At 41.1% G+C, this 16,534-nt stretch overlaps 2 protein-coding genes and 1 long non-coding RNA gene across 5 annotated transcripts in view; 2 read left to right on the top strand and 1 right to left on the bottom strand.

Moving 5' to 3' along the window:
• Window positions 1–2,334: 2,334 nt before the first annotated feature.
• Window positions 2,335–12,720, top strand: RIOK3 (RIO kinase 3). 3 transcript variants are annotated; one of them, XM_035316308.1, is made up of 13 exons: window positions 2,335–2,454; window positions 3,696–3,817; window positions 4,605–4,750; window positions 4,881–4,985; window positions 5,458–5,567; window positions 6,249–6,392; window positions 7,097–7,224; window positions 8,364–8,552; window positions 8,985–9,144; window positions 10,195–10,275; window positions 10,360–10,449; window positions 10,818–10,925; window positions 12,243–12,720. In XM_035316308.1, the coding sequence occupies exons 1-13, from the start codon at window positions 2,365–2,367 to the stop codon at window positions 12,342–12,344; spliced, it is 1,575 nt and encodes a 524-aa protein (XP_035172199.1). In that variant the 5' UTR covers window positions 2,335–2,364; the 3' UTR covers window positions 12,345–12,720. The 3 variants fall into 3 exon arrangements, with proteins under 3 accessions (XP_035172199.1, XP_035172198.1, XP_035172200.1); XM_035316307.1 differs by having other exon boundaries at window positions 8,361–8,552; XM_035316309.1 differs by lacking the exon at window positions 2,335–2,454 and adding an exon at window positions 2,905–2,988 and having other exon boundaries at window positions 8,361–8,552.
• A 407-nt stretch (window positions 12,721–13,127) lies between these two features.
• LOC118161206 overlaps window positions 13,128–16,534 on the bottom strand; it is an 11,473-nt gene continuing 8,066 nt past the window's right edge. Inside the window, exon 2 of the long non-coding RNA XR_004747902.1 lies at window positions 13,128–13,332. This is a non-coding gene — a long non-coding RNA (uncharacterized LOC118161206). The remainder of the gene's footprint in view (window positions 13,333–16,534) is intronic.
• Window positions 15,090–16,534, top strand: part of RMC1 (regulator of MON1-CCZ1) — a 15,497-nt gene continuing 14,052 nt past the window's right edge. The window contains exon 1 of the mRNA XM_035316306.1: window positions 15,090–15,354. Within this exon, the coding sequence (XP_035172197.1) occupies window positions 15,181–15,354 (174 nt within the window). The 5' untranslated portion in view covers window positions 15,090–15,180. The remainder of the gene's footprint in view (window positions 15,355–16,534) is intronic.

Raw genomic sequence — 16,534 nt, 5'->3', positions numbered from 1 at the left:
CAGCCATTTTATTGGAAAAAACAACAACAACAACAAAAACACAAAACATTAATAGAATATATTAACAAGCATAAATTTCGTCCTTTTTATTTAATTTTAGCTGTAATTTTTGAACATTATGTTTGTTCAATGACAAGCTTTATGGTAAAATATATTATGTGAATGCTCAACTTGAGATATTCGTGTTCTCTGCCTTCGGCAGCTCAAGATATTTAACGGTAAGTCATTTCACAAACTGTAGCCTGTGTTGCTTAACTTACACTGTTAGGAGATACTCATTTAGTGAACCTCCCTAGAGAAAAAAAAAAAAAAGTAGCAAATAGGAGCAAACAACTAGATTTTACAGCAGTACTTAAGCACAGCGGTGACGTGTAAACTATAAATACCCCAGGGAGGCAGAGAAGCAGTGGATGATGTGTCCTACCTAGTCCTGGGCGTTCTTGTATCATGTCACAGGTCAGTAGGGCCCTACCTGTGCTGTTCTCATCTTGACTTTGCTTGTGTAATGCAAAGTACAGAGTATCTCTGTATATGTGCACCCTGTTTTTGAAGAAAGATGAGGGAGTGGTGAGCAAGGCCTAAATTGGAGAGGGAGGAGGGAAACTAACAGGTATAGCAAGGGCAAATCTACCCCACAGTATGAGCCCGTCTAACCTGCTACGTTGAGCCTCAAAAGGCAAAGTCAGCAGACAGAACTCAAGGGCCTCACAGTCCCCACTGCACCAAGACAAATTCAAACACTTTGGTCCATGAAACGCAATCCTGTGTGGTTTGTAAGCAGTTGGCCCAAAAGAGACATCTGATTTCTTGTGCTGAAAGGTTTGGCCCATCCTGGGCAACAGCAATCACTCACATGCCACAGTAACAGATGCAATGGACATGATTGTGTAGATGATACAGCATTTCCACTTCACAGATCTTGTGTTCAAGAGCTCTGAAAATCACAAAGCAGAAAAATACTTTGCATTGTGCCATAAATTCAGCCTGTAAGGCTTTAAGAAAGAATAAGAAAAGCTTATTGGCATCTACAAAGACTGATGTAAGCATGTGATAAGAATAACTTTGACTTTTTAATTTAGTGGAGTATAGATGTCATACAAAGTATTACATTGATATCTCTCTTCATGTTTCTTGAGGTGTTTCTTATTAAAACTAGGAGACTTGGGCAAAGATAATGTATTTTCCTAGAGCAAAATGCAGAGGCAGGTTTAAATTCTTGTAAATCACTTAAAGTGTGGGATAAAGAATTAAAATAAAAAATTCTGCCTATGTTTTTTATCATAAATAATTTGAGTTCCATATTCAGTATTTGCTAAACAGCTTTAGAAATGTTTTGAGTAACATGAAGAGATGTTTCTGCTCTATCTAGATTTTAACTTTTTTTTTCTCAGGAGATGTGAATGTGTGGCAAATGATTTTGTTTACATGTGATTTTACATAGCATTTCTTCTCTGTATAATTTAGTTCAAAGCTTGATTCATTCAAGGGGTCATGGGATCAAGGCCTCAATCATGTAATACTCATTTGAGGAGGGCTTGCTTTGAATCCTTTATTAGACTGCAGAACTGAAGAATGTGAAAGACTTATTTCTGAAAAACAAAAACTGAATAAAAGACATAAGAATATGTCATTATTAATGTGCTTTTTCTGAGCCAAAAACTATGTATTTTTTTTTTAATCAGTGCTTGTACATGTGTGTGAGAGTGCTAGGTTATCTCAGGGCAGCAGGACATTGCATTGGCATCCTGTTCATTTATACAACCGATAAATTTAGCCGAAGAAGATTGAAGGGAGCATGGCAGCAATCTTAAAACCACAAAAGGCTGCTGCTGAGGGAAAGAAATAATTTCTTTCAGCCAGGGCCGCAGGTGGCAAGGGCAAGAACCGCACTGCTGCTGCTTCACCAGACCGAGCCATCCTAGTGCCTCCCTGGCGCAGGTCGGCACAGTGCCGGTAGGGCATGCGTGGGCAGGAGTGTGACCTGGCTCTCGGCCCTCGCCCAGGCTGTCTGCCCTTTGGTTCAGCAGCAGAAGGACTTCCAGCCTCACTGAACAGCCGCAACAGGTCGCCTCGGTGATTGTGACACATCATCGCTGGTCGCTAATGACAGATCGAATGAACTCTGGCTGGCAACGATGATTCTTGCATGCCTGAGTCAAAGGCAAGCGGCGGCTGCCGAGGCTGGCCTGGCAGCCATATCACAGGGAGCTTCTCCACACAGGGGATGCCAAGGGGGCTGTGAGACCCCTTCCTGTATCTCCCACCCCGTGACAGAGCTGGCAGCTGGGCTGGTTCCCGGTTATTCAGGGGCTGGGGAGGTGCAGGGGCCATGCTCCTGAGGGCTGGTGGACATGTTAATCCCGTATGATTTTCCAGGTGAACGTTGTGTTTGCCATGGAGGTGAAACAGGTGGAGGATCGCACAGGAACCATTTGTATTAGTTCTGTATTTATGGTGAGTTATGGGATCTGGATCAAATGAATTTGTTCACTTAAGCTATGAGTTATGGGATCAGGATCAAATCAATTTGTACACTTAGGCTTTTTTTCCTCCCCTTACCTTCATTATTTCCTCAGATAAAGCAAACTTTACCCCACCGGACCATTTATTATTATTATTTTTCCTATCAGCAAGGCTCCCCGGCGGCTCCCCGCCCTTTCCCGGCCGCTCTCGGCAGGGGCCGGCGGCCGCTCCCCGTGTCCCCGTCCCCCGTCCCCCGGACCCCGTGTCCCCGCGTCCCCGTCCCCTCTCCGGCTGCCTCCTCCCCGGGCACACAGCAGCCGGCGCCGTCCCTCCGGAGCCCGCCGGCAGGTGGCGGTGCGAGGGAGCGGGGCGGCGGGGAGGACCCGGAAGGTTTCTCGTCTGCAGCTCTCTCCGCCCGCCCGCCCGCCGCCGCTTCTCCCGGCCTTGCGAGCGCAAATGGACCCGGTAGGAATCGCCGCCACCGCCGTTCCCGACGCCGGGCCGGGCCCCGGCTGGCAGAGCAAGGTGAGACCGGGAGGCGGTGTCGGCTCGGCTCGGCGCGGAGACCGGGCTCCGCCGGGCCTCGGTGGCGGCCGTGTGAGCAGCGGGAAGGGCCCGCCGCGGGCCGGGGCACCGGCGGCTGTGTCGGCGGAGAGGGGGGTTGCTGGAGCCCCATAAAGCACCGCCGGGCCCCCGAGCTGCGCTGCTGGGGTCTGGAGGCCGGGGGAGGCGAGCTGGGTGTGTGCCACCCCCCTGCACCCCAGCAAGCCGAGCTGGGTGAGGGGCTTCGGTGCTTCCGAGGGCACCTTCGTCGTGTTTTTCCCTTCAGAAAGTCCAGAAATGGGGGAGGACACCGCTCATAAAGCAGTGATGTTCAGTTATTCCCACGGAACTTTTACACGGGCTGTGTGTAAACTCAGAAAGTTAACTTCCTGGGAAGGCCTTTCCCCTGCCTTCAGAGGTGCTGATACCGACTTGTTTACCCCGTCTGCCCGTTACTGAATGGCCAGTGCCTGTCCGCTAGGGAAAGGCCATCAGCTCCCTTTCAGTGACACCTTACCGAGTTTATGGAACTGCTCCTTGAGATACTTCTGCGCTACAGTTCATCATGCTTCCCGAAGTGTCTGTAGAAAACAAGGTCTTAAAAGATTACACCAGCTTACTTTAGAGGCACTGCTAGCTAATTATGCTATTATCGGGGTTGCTGGCTTGAATGAAATGTTTATTTCCAGTGTCCCTGGGGAGCCCCCAAAACTGCATCAATATCATGTTCCCTCGCTGACGTAATGAGTGAACAGCTGGCAAAAGAGCTGCAACTGGAAGAAGAAAATGCTGCTTTTCCTGAAGTGGTTGCGTAAGTTTAAATCCCGGATTAGTGATCTCCATAGTTGTAAATCTCCATCTTCTGTCCCCTTTTGTGCAGTGTGCTTATAGCGTAACAGCATAGTAAGTGCCTTGCCTAGTATTTCCTAACTCCGATCCTTCAGGTGTTTTTCAGTGAAGATGGCTTCCCCAGGTACAACTCTTCCTTAGAGCTGTTCTCTGTTACCACTCCTTCTTTCTTGATATTTTCTTCACATTGTTTTGGTTTCTTTAAGCCAGTCCATAAGCTATGGTTTGAGAGAAGTTGTTGGAAATGTTTTTTCTCCTCCTCTTTTAGAGAGTTTTGTTAATGGTTAATGTGAAAACTGTCAGGTTATGCATATCACACGTATTCTCCCTGTACTTGGAGCCCTCTAAATGTGGGCTGAGAGCTTACTAGTTCTAAATGCATACAAATTTTGCCTGTGGCCTTTTCTGTGAAGCAGAGCAATGCAACACTGATTTTGTTTTACTTTTTAATATATATTGTATATATTTTCTTTTTATATATTTCTAGCTATATGATTTCTTTCTCTCTCATAAGTGACATCTTAAAAAGGGAGCCTCATGCTCCTTACAGAATGGTAAACAAAGACGTTGACGTAACTTGCTCTGCAAAGTAGTTGTGAAAAGAATTTAGGGGGGGCATTTGAGATCCATTAGTTTCTATAGAGCTCTGCACCGGATCTTTTCTATAGAGTGGTGAAATGTTATAAAGCAGTGTTTCTCTTTAGATTGCCGCATTTAATTTTTGTAATCCATTTTTTCATCTTATATAGTGTTGCTGAAGGACCCTTTATTACAGGAGAAAATATTGACACTTCTAGTGACCTAATGCTAGCCCAGATGCTGCAGATGGAATTTGACAGGGAATATGACGCGCAGCTTCGACGTGAAGAGAAGAAGTTCAATGGAGATAGCAAAGGTACTTTCACCAAAAGAAATATTTTTGCTCTGGAGGTTTTCTAGTGGCATTCTACTTAAGTTGGCAGAGGTGTGAAGACTTAGCAAATCCCTGATAATCACAGACATGCTAATTTGTTTTCTTTCTCAAGTTTCCATATCCTTTGAAAATTATCGGAAGGTGCATCCCTTTGACAGTGACAGCTCGGAGGATGAGGTTGATTGGCAGGATACCCGTCACGATCCGTACAGGGCAGGTATGTGGCTGTTCTAAACAGTACAATTTCTTCAGTTGATAGAAATAAGGAAATGGCATAGTTGAATTAGTTTTCTTCAATGTGAGAAGACATACTAGTTCTGTGAAAAAACAGGTCACCTAATTAGGAGGTGTTATGCAGGAAGTTGGGCAGGTAACGTAAGGCTTCTGTCTTCCAGTATTTTGGCTTCAGCAGCTGAAATCTGATCTTTATAGAGAATATATTGGGGCATCCACACAAAACATTGAATATTACAATGTTCGATACTCCAGAAAATAAAAGTAAGTCATGACATAGCAAAAGAAGCTGACGTGTTTAGGATAAGACAAGATAAGACTGCATTAAGATAATACGACTAAAATGTTATTCTTTTTAGTAAACAAAACTATATAATTTTTATGGGCATTGTGGAACCTTAGCGTTAGTAATGTTTGTTTCAATGTCAAGCTTGGCTTTTTCTTACTGCTGGCAGATAAACCTACTACTACACCAAAAAAGGGCTTCATAGGAAAGGGAAAGGACATTACCACTAAACATGATGAAGTGGTCTGTGGAAGAAAGAACACTGCTCGTATGGAAAATGTAAGTGAAAGCTTAGGGAAATTTTGCTTTGCATGTGAAACTGGAATGCAGAATGCAGTAACTTACCAAAGAAGTAATATCGCTACTACTGTATATGCTCATTTTATTATTTATTTTTAAAAACCAGAAGAAGGCAATGCAATGGTTGGTTTAGTTATTCAAATGGCCAGTTTGAGTTGATTTTTTTGTTAATTTAAAAATATTTTGTTAATGACACGATTCAAGAGTTTTGACAATACAAAGCTATCGGCGAGTGTGGTATGTAGGCAAATAAAGTGAAGTGTATCTATCTAATCTAATTTCTTTTACATTAATTTTGCCTGCTCAACTAAGTATCTTGTTTTCAGTTAGTGGTTTGATGTACAGCTTTTCAGTCTACTTATCCACAGTACCTACCTTCACTTTTCTTTAATGTAACTGGTACAACTGCTTCAAATAAGGAAATGCTGCAATTGCTGTTCTACGGGATGTTAGGTAATCCTATTATAAATTTGGGCAGAATTTCAAGTTCTGAGTTTACAGCAATATGTTTTGGATGTTGTGAAACTCACTGTGTGGAATGTTGTCACTTAAGTCCTAATTTAAGCTGGATTTGCAGATCATAAAGATAAATTTTTGCTTGTGCCAATTTCTGGTGACAGCTAATAACAATACTTAAATTTCTGATATTTCTCCTCATAGTTTGCTCCTGGGTTCCAAGTTGGAGATGGAATTGGGATGGACTTAAAGCTGTCAAATCAAGTCTTCAATGCCTTAAAGCAGCATGCATACTCAGAGGAACGTCGAAGTGCAAGGCTCCATGAAAAGAAGGAGCACTCCACTGCTGTATGTTTTGGAAGTCTCTTTATGCTCTTTATCTTGTGTAACAATGGAAGACTGTTTTGGTAATTCCTTGAAACATAACCATTTAACCAATCAAGTGATATAATGGATGAAGGAGATAGTATCAGCTCCTGCTAGAGAAAGTCTGTCTTCAGCTGAGCTGCATTACTGTGAGAGCCATATCAAAGTAAGAATAAACAGCTTCCAGTATTTTCTATTTTTCTTTCTAAACCTGTCTCATACTCGGCTAAAATGAGTAAACTGCTTAGAAATTTTTTATAGAAACCATCTAGAGGATGAATCCTCCGTGGTTGAAGTTTGTGGCTCCAACTATCTGTCTTCATAGCAAGTTTCAGGAAAATGAGGTGACCAAGTAAATTTTAGTTAGTAATTTTGGAAGTCAGTCGATAAGCTTAATGGGTGAGTTTGGAGCAGTGCCTGTGGTCTTTCCTGCTGTGGACTCTTACAAACTTGAATGTTTTACTTTATTGTAGCTCATGCAAAACGAACATAATATTTGGGATATTAGATTCATCATGCGTAAGACTTCTTGAAAACACTACAGAAAGTGTTCTTAAGCACTCAGAGAGTTCTTCTAATACAATTTTTTTTCTGCCCAGTTGGACTCCTGTAGTATATAAATATTCTAACTCAGTGTAAAGCAAAGGATTGTTTTAATGAATCGAGTGTTCATTTCTTATCTGTAGGAGAAAGCAGTGGATCCTAAAACACGTTTACTTCTGTACAAGATGGTCAATGCTGGGATGCTGGAGACCATCACAGGCTGCATCAGCACAGGGAAAGAATCTGTCGTTTTTCATGCATATGGAGGAAAGTAAGTATATTGTTTGGTACTCATGGTACACTTAAGTGTCAGAGATGGCCCGAAAAGGAGAAACAACGATCAATCTGCATCTGTTTTGTTGCTAAGATTTAGAGGTTTTATTCACATGTATGCAGATGATAATAAATTCTGAAAACCAAATGGTACCAACTTTGAAGTCAAAAAATTCCTGCTGTCTTCCTGGAGACCATTTGACGAACACGATCAAATCCATGGTGACTTTCTGTGGGAAAAAAATAAATACTTGTTTTTACAAAAAAGTCTTGAGATTTTGGAGAACTCCTTCCACTGACTTGCCCCATACCTGCGAGCCATCATGATGATCTTAGGCTACCTGCAGATTGTCTACACATAGAAATCACTGTGTTAGCAGCTCCATCTGTGAAGTTCAGTGTAGGTGCTCCTTCTTACTTTTGGTTTACCTGGAGAACAGTGTTGGGATGAGGAAACACCTCTAGTTCAATGCATGTTGAGAAGAAACTAATAAAACCTAAATACACATAACCTGTTTAGAGATATCAGGAGAGACATGAGTTGAGGGCGGAGGGAAGATTAGTTGAAGTGGATGTTTCTTGTTGTTGTTGATTTGCTTTGTTTGTTTTTGTTTTTATTTATTTTTATTTGGCATGTCCTTGAATGGTATTCAGGAGTGTTCTTTTGCTTATTATCATTCAAAGAACAATGTCTTTTGAGGTGCTTGACAAAACACTGTGGCACTGCCATTACTGTTCTAATGCAAGGATTTTTTCACTTGTAATATACTCGAAGTAATTATATCCATTAACGGGGCTGTTGTTAGCTATGATATTTAACTAAAATATTCACAGGTTGGGAGATGGACCCTATTTAATGAGCAACATGTGGTCAGAATTCCAGAAATAACATTCAATATCTAAGTTTAATCATAGAACTCTTATGAAGTTTACTTGAAGTGGCTTTCAAACTCGATACAAAATCAGGTCTTTTCCCCTCGTGTTAAAAATCACTGCATCTTGCAATGTATTAAAAAAGAAATAATAATAATAAAAAAAAAGAAAACCACAAACAGAAGGCAAAGGAGCAACCATACATTTGCTTGTAAGGATGTGAATACTTAACTTTGTTATGTGTTTAATTCCTACCATGAGAAGTGCAACTGAAGATGATAAAGTTATACCTCCAGAATGTGCCATTAAAGTGTTTAAAACGACTCTTAATGAATTCAAGAACCGCGACAAATACATCAAGGATGACTACAGATTTAAAGACCGCTTCAGTAAATTGAATCCACGAAAGATTATTCGTATGTGGGCTGAGAAAGAAATGCATAACTTAACAAGGTAAAAAAAAAAAAAAAAAAAAAGTCAAATGCCTGTTGGTTTCCTATTCTCTTTTTTTTAGCATAGCCTCTGATTTCTTACAATTTAATAAATTGTCAGCATCTTCAGGGGTTTGGCAGCAGAATTTATAAGCCCATGAAGTTACCAGGCTTTAGCTATAAAAGTAATAAGCTTTCCATTAGCATTTTTAGGCCCGCTTATGGCTTTAAAGTTTGAATTACCCAATCTGAAATAGAGAGGGGGGAATATATCTATATAAAATCAATTACCAATCTGGTCTCTTTCAAAGAAATTTTGAGTCTGGATCAAGTTCTTCACACACAGTTTGGAAATGAGCAAGCAGGAACTAGAACTGTAGGTTTTTAATTTTACTTTTTACTTTTTTGTTTTCAGTGTTTCTTTCTTAATCACTATCTATTTTCTGATTCACAGAATGCAAAATGCAGGAATTCCTTGTCCTCAAGTGGTTATCCTTAAGAAACACATCTTGGTTATGTCTTTCATTGGCCAGGATCAAGTCCCAGCTCCTAAACTAAAGGATGTAAAACTTAATAGTGAAGATATGAAAAAAGCCTACTATCAGATTCTTAATGTAAGACAGTGCTGATTTCTCCTCCAGTTCTGGGTTGTATTTTCTTTTGGGTGAATAACTTACAGGACAAATCAGCATTTATTTACTTTTCAGGTTGCTTGCATCAGCTTCAAAGTATGGAGTCCAAAGGCTTATTTTACTGCTGTTTAATGAGTGACTTAGAATAAATGAGAAATTAAGCACTAGAAATAATACAAATAAATAATCTTAATCTAGTAGAAAACATGCTGGAACTTGGTGACAAAAAGGATACTTAGTAGCAGGGAAGCCACAAGCAAGTAGTCCTCCTTTTACAGAAGCAGTATTTGGTTTAGAAAATTCTCTGAAGTCCTTCTGGGTTTATAGAATAGTTAATTTACAATGTTTAAACACACTTTGGTGAATAAACCTCCCTCCCCTGTTTTTTTTTTTTTTTTTTTTTTTTTGCTTGTTTAAACTAGTAATTAGAGAATGAATTAGAATATTGCATGGTACCATATTCTAATTCCTGTTTTCTGCTGTAATTGTTTCAGACACGTACCTAAGTGTCTGCTCTCCAGTAGCTTCCCATAGTCAAAAACAAACAAGCAAACAAAACAACAACAACGCCCCCTGCCCCCAGCAGTTTGGTGCTGTGAATGGTCTGTACGTCAAATATTGACATCAGTAGAGCAACACAACCATGTTTTAAATGAACCAAATATGGATATTAATTAGGATTCGTCATCTAAAACTGAGACTTTTTTTTTCCCCTGTGTGACAGGCGTAAGAGTGACAGGTATTTTTAGAGAACACGTTTATCTGTCTCATGCACTTGGACTGTTGGCAGAGTTGACATGAGTTTACGAGACTGATTCTTCTCACTTGCCAAAGCTAAGCTCAGTGATAAAAGCTTAGTTTGCTGGCAGCTTACCAAAACTGCAGTTCCCTGTGAAGCTTCACTGAAGACTTGGAAGAAATAATGTAAATGGTGGGTGGGGAAACATTTTGTTGTGCTCGCCCTGCAAATGTTATCATTTGGAATAGCACACTTAGCACACTTCATTCATGCACTGATTTTGTTCCTTGCAGATGATGCAACAGTTGTATAAAGAGTGCAACCTGGTCCATGCAGATCTGAGTGAATACAACATGCTTTGGCATGATGGCAAGGTGAGCGTATTTCTAGAATCGGAAGGAAAGGTTTCATCCGATGTGAAATGTTAATACAAAATGACTTGCTGTCTCTGCCTTCAGGTTTGGCTTATTGATGTCAGTCAGTCTGTGGAGCCCACGCATCCTCATGGACTTGAGTTTTTGTTCAGAGACTGTAGGAATGTTTCACAGGTAGGACCTCTTCATCTGATGATCATCTGTTACGCTGAGTGTTTTTCCAAGTTAAAACAGCATCACTGAAATTCAGAGCTAATTTAAAATCAACCAACGCAACTTAAAAAAAAAAAGTGGTTGTGGCTGGATATGTGTGGGATTATTCTTGCATGCTGTCGATACTGATGGCGTTCTTCTCTGAAAGGGAAGGAAGTATGGAAGAATAAAACAGTACCAGTGGAAATTAGAACTTCTCTCGGTTGCTACCTGTAGGTCAACAAAAGCAAAAATGTCATTTTGACTAAAAGCTTTAGTTGCAATTTGTGGGAGAAAAAGGAGTATTTTGTTTTGTAAAGTGTTTAATGTCTTCTTTTTATGTTGCCTAGTTCTTCCAGAAAGGAGGTGTGGCAGAAGCGCTTAATGAGCGTGAACTCTTCAATGCTGTCTCAGGTTTAAATATTACAGCTGACAATGAAGTAGACTTCCTAGAAGAGGTACAACTTTCTGCGTTTAACATTTTGATTTGGTTAGCGAGTAGCTATTGCAATACCTTAACTTTACAAGTTTAGTTTGTATGATTAATATGAGTGTAATTTCACTAGTTATTCTGCATCTCTCTTTTTTCTCTTACGCAGAGAAAGGAAAGTTGTTTTAAAATAAATAATTTGCTGCTTATTGTTAATGTTTTAGGGTTTAACTTCCTTGAATTTAAAATTTATAGGCTAGCATTTTCAATGTTTAAGTGTGACATTAGACAGCTGAATCCATGCTAATCTAAATACAGAATAGGAATCTTTGGTCACCTTTTCTTTTAATGTTCAAATTTTGGATGTGCCTCTGCAAGGCATGCATCCTGTTACCAGATACTTATAAGTTGACTAAAAGTCCCACACCTACTGATGAAAGTAAGCGCTTTATGGCAATTCTACTCAAATCTTAATAACAGCACGGGTTTATGCTAGTTAAGTATGTAGTAGGTTTGGAACATTTAACTTGCGGAACAGGTCCTCAAACTGATCAAGGGGCCAAGAAAACAAAGTAAAATAGTCACAAGGGTTTCTTAGACTTTCTAAGATCAGTTTATTAAGCAAAATAAAAGTTACCTCGCTGACTGCGTTGTGAGCTTAGGTGTATGTGTAGGTTCAACGTCCTCTTTTTGCCTATGGGTTTTATGGGAAAGACATCCCACTGTTTATGTATCGGTGAAGTTGAGCCACCCATCCTTAAACTTCAGACTTTGACTTTAGTATCTAAAATTACCTCCCCTGGAGTACAAGAGGAAGTAATCCAAACATAACAATTTGATGATTAAAATAAACTACAGGACTGTGTTACTTGGATTGCACAAAATGTTAAACTGTCTTCTGCTGTCACCATTGACAATGCTTAAAGTGGCTTTGTAATCTTAATATTACTTGGAGTTTCTACAGTGTTGGTGGATTAGCTGAATTACAGCAGAGATGTTCAGAGTTGGAGAAAGGGATGCTTTTGTAATTTGAGGAGCATATCTGGAATCCTAAGAATCTTCTGTCTTCCCTTCAGCTCATGCATGTCAGGTGTTATATAGCATGAAGCTGCAAAAGTGCTACTCCTTTTACTAATTTTTTTGAGAACAGATGTTTCAAGCTGTATTTCCCAAGCGTATTGCACCATACATGTGACAGATTCATTGAAATAAAATTATTATATATACCTGATCAGTCATCTAAAGGTACCTTTTAACACTATTGAGGAACATTCAGGCACAGCTTGGCTTTATAACTTCAGCTTTTTTTTTTTTTTTTTCTTTTTCTTTTTTTTTGGCTTTCTAGATTGAAGCTTTGGAGAAGATAAATGAAGATCATGTGCAGAATCATGGAAAGAAAGTGTCCACATTTTCAAGTGATGGAGACCCACCTATTTATGATGAATAGCACTGGCTGTATAGCTGCTTTTTTAAAAAAACAAACAAACACAAAACTACAAAAAAACAACACAGATATGCTGCTTCTGACTATGTTAGTGCAGTGGTAAATGTCAACTGCCGATGTCAAGAGAGAGTGGTTGACTGGGAATGCCAAAATGGAAAACACAGTGAGCATACGGTGATGCCTCAGTGGTTTTTTTTTTTCCTTGTTTGATTTTTGTTTTTAATTTAGCCCACACGTCAGGCTGGCACTGCGGGAATGGAATGTCACTACTTTGGATGGTCTGACAGCTTCACCAGTTGTCTGGTTACATTAGGCTAATGTAGCCGAGGTGGTCATATTTTGCGTGACTCAGAGCTTATATGTTATACTTAAAAAAAAAGTTCTAGATCATCTGAACCATTTAGTGAGAAAGCACACTCAAAAAAGAGTCCCTCTTTTTTCCCTTTTGCGACTTGAAAAACGAATTAAAAAATTCTGTATGGCAACCATGTCAACAAGCCTTTCATCCTTCTCCACCCAGGGCAAAATGAAAAGTCAAACTGTGCTGTAATCATGAAACTGTTAATTTAACAAAACAATGTCTTTATACATGGAAAGAAAAGTCTGGACCTTTTCATTAAAAGCACATGGAGTGTGGCTCTAACTACCTCTGTGAATACAATTGGGTATTATGAGAAACTGATGTGAATCCAACCTGCAGAGGACTTCTTTAGTGATGTGCTGGAAGTCCTGAGGGCTGCATCCAAGATGCATAACAAATAGCAAAATCAGTTACTTTCAATCTTAATATACAACTAGTTCCAAGAACTCAGTGCAAGTCAAGAAAACAAACCACCAAACCTCTTTAACTTTGCATCTGCACTGAAAATCAGGGTAGAGCACCAAATCTTACTGATCTAGAAAATAATCGTACACTATGAAAACTAAATATTGATCAGAATTACTTTTAAATTATTTTTTTTTGTTTACAGTTGGAAAACAGAAAATTTGTCTTTCATGCTTTTATTGCCAGTCTTCTTATTTTAGCAAGTTTTAAAAGTCTAGCAATGTTTTCCCTCCAGCACATTTAAAGATGAACTGATCTAGTGGGGTGCTTTGGAATTAAGAAGTTTGGATCAACTTTTTATATTGCCGTTTCTGGTGCTGCTCTTTATCAAGCAGAATATTGTGTTGCTACATGTGACATTCTCCCAGTGTGCTGTGAAAGTGATTTGATTTTCTTTTTAATAATTGGAGAACTGGTGACGAAGTAAAAACTTAAGATCTTGTGGTGGCATTCTTGTGTGGTTCTTTGCATTGTCCTGGCCATCACCGATCCTCAGTTTTGGGGAGTACTCTCTTTTGAGTTTAACAACAGAAAAAATACTATTTTAATGGGTGCTACATAAACAGTAAACAACTTTGACTTTTTTTTTTTTTCCTTTGGCCAGTTGCAATGGGTATTTGCATTATTATTATTATTATTATTTAATGAATTTGCCCATCATCTTGCTTTACCCCTTACTTTTGTGAGTAAAGCAGCTTATGTCTTGTGGATATGTCTTCACCACTCAGTGAAACAGTTGCCCAAAATAAAGACATCAGGAAATGAACAAAATTATGTACTGGCATGGAATGCCACAGTTATCTAACACCTTCAGGAAGACTAAAGGCTGCTGTTGGCAAATACAACCCAACCTTCTTCAAAGTATTCAGAGGATAAGGTATTTAAAAAGAAAAGCATTCATATTCTAGGCTTATTAAAAGTCTCAGTACTCCTAACGTTTCTTAGAGAAAGAAAAATTTCTCTCAAAGCTGCCACCTACTACGTTACAGCATTCTCGTCAAGGAAGGATATTAGATTGGTAGGGATGCTTGCATTGGGAGTGAGAGGAAGAGAGCACAAATAACTGGAAGTTGGGGAGGGGGATGCTTTTTGAGGTGTCATTATTGAGACAGGAAACTTGTTATATTGCACATGAGTAGAAGCCTCAGTTGGTACAACTGTTTTTAATTTCTTTCTAAAATCTGCTTGGACATATTTAAAAATAGGAATAAAATATAAAAAATGAAGTAATGGTCCTTGAGCCTGTGAATTGAAGCTAGTGGGCCTGATCATATTGCCTGAATGTCCGGCAGTAAAATCTGCTCACTCTCAATTTTCTTTGAGACTAGTGATAGGACAAAGGAATGGCCTCCAGTTGTGCCAGGGGAGGTTCAGGTTGGAAATGAGACATTTCTTCTCAGAAAGAGCCATCAGGCATTGGGACGGGTTGCCCAGGGAGGTGGCAGAGTCACCGTCCCTGGGGGTGTTCAAGGAAAGGTTGGACGTGGTGCTTGGGGACATGGTTTAGTGGTGACATTGGTGGTAGGGGGGTGGTTGGACCGGATGATCTTGGAGGTCTTTTCCAACCTTTATGAGTCTATGATTGTATGACATCTAGATATTTTGTCAAGTAGCTCACAGCAAGGGAGAGGTTGCTAAAACAAGGGCTTTCCTGGACTCCACAACCATGAAAGCCTGTAGAGTTGTTATTAGGCAAGCACATCCCAGAATTAATTCCGGATGTTCGCCACAAAGTCCTTAGTCCTGGGGCTAAACCCGAGCAGAATTCCCTACATTTCGGCTAACAAGCGAGGATCTTTTTCTCCGGTAAACACGAGGAACGCGTACGCGCCCCCTGCGCCTGGGGCACAGCCGGCCCCTCCCGGCGCCAGCCCCCTCCCCCCCAAAATGGCGGCAGCACCGCCCGTAAGGCGGGCCGCTCCCGCGTCATGCGGCGAGGGAGTGTAAACAGGAAGCGGCCGCCCGGCCGGCCGGGGGCGTTGGGCGCCGTTGGGGACCGTTGGTGCGGCCGCCATGAGCCGCGAGCCGCCGCCGGGGGAGGAGGAGGACGGGGCGCCGGGGGGAGAAGATGGCGGCGGCGAGAGCCGGGCCGGCGGCGGCTGCTACCTGGCGCTGTGCGGCCGGCCCGTGCACTTCGAGAAGGCCAACCCCGTCAACTGCGTCTTCTTCGACGAGGCCAACAAGCAGGTGGGTGCGGCGGCGGGCCGCGGCTGGGCGGCGCGTCCTTTCCTGACGCTCTCTTTATTTATTTTTGCCCTTTTCGTATTTTTTTTCTCCCCTAGTCTCTTGGTTTGGCGGCTCTGCTCCCGGCCGCCGAGCCTAACGCTCGCTGTGGTGCTCCTGTGGGGATTTGGCTGCCGGCACCTGCCGCGGCGCTGCGGGCCCGGGGGAATTTGGGCATTTCTTTTCCTAATTCTTTGTTATCGCCCTCCCTGCCGTATGGGTGTTCTGGAGTTCCTCAGGGAGAATGAATTGAGTTTTTCAATTCCTAAACCTCAAAATTCTCTTACATAATAATAATTGTAGCTTTTCTTACGGCTCTTGACCAGCTGCTTTGCTTCACGTTCCTCAGCTTTCCTTCTTTTAAAGTGTGCTTCTCCTAAATATCCCCATGGGTTTCTGTACGGTAGCTAAAACGTCCCCAGTCTGTCCTGATCTATGTGTACGTGTGGATGCTGTTGGCTGTCTAATTCCTGTAGCCATCCTGTAACTTCAGCGTTTGCAGCGTTGAAATGTTCACGCTTTCTTCCCCATACAAATGGCACAATTTGCCGTCTGAGGTATGGACGAGATCGGCAGCAGATTTGAAGGGGGCAGGTGCAATATTTTTGTTGTGAACTTATTGCTGCTGTTCCATATTCAGAATTATTGGGGTCCTTTTTCTCTATAAACCATTATACTTTACGTACATTTCAAGGGACAGTTGAAATACGAGTATGTAAGTGCACTTGTCTGGAGGCATTGGATGGTAATGTGGATGTGAGAAATTGATTGAGAGCCCTCTCAAAATCAGCTTACTTTCAGTTATAGCTTTAATTCTCCATCTTTTCTTGCTAATCTAAAATTGTTTAATTTCTAGTGTGAATCTGAATCATCTCTATCCAGCATTTCAATGACTCTTTTCCCCACATAAAGAGTCTTCTGAGAGCTTGTTCCTTGCTGTCTTCTTGTTTTGCACAAATTAAGAGAAAGCTGCCTTCATTTTCTATCTACATCAATATTAAAAGTATTTACAAATAGTTTTTTTTTTTTTATCGTTCTGGTAAGACTATGGACTTGCTTGCGGTTTATAGCCTTGAAACCTGTATTCCTGCATGAGCGTACTGCACCATCAGCGTGGTTAATATTACGAAACAGTATATCGTTA

The sequence above is a fragment of the Oxyura jamaicensis genome, chromosome 2 (genome assembly GCF_011077185.1).
Source record: "Oxyura jamaicensis isolate SHBP4307 breed ruddy duck chromosome 2, BPBGC_Ojam_1.0, whole genome shotgun sequence".
In the NCBI taxonomy this organism is placed as follows: domain Eukaryota; kingdom Metazoa; phylum Chordata; class Aves; order Anseriformes; family Anatidae; genus Oxyura; species Oxyura jamaicensis.
This window is presented reverse-complemented; position numbering and strand designations above follow the sequence as displayed.

Coding starts and splice junctions, on each gene's coding strand:
- RIOK3 (XM_035316307.1), top strand. CDS start 2,365: ATGATTTTCCAGGTGAACGTTGTGTTTGCCATGGAGGTGAAACAGGTG. Junction 5,568..6,248: donor ACACTGCTCGTATGGAAAAT/GTAAGTGAAAGC, acceptor TTCTCCTCATAG/TTTGCTCCTGGGTTCCAAGT. Junction 10,926..12,242: donor AAGTAGACTTCCTAGAAGAG/GTACAACTTTCT, acceptor TTGGCTTTCTAG/ATTGAAGCTTTGGAGAAGAT.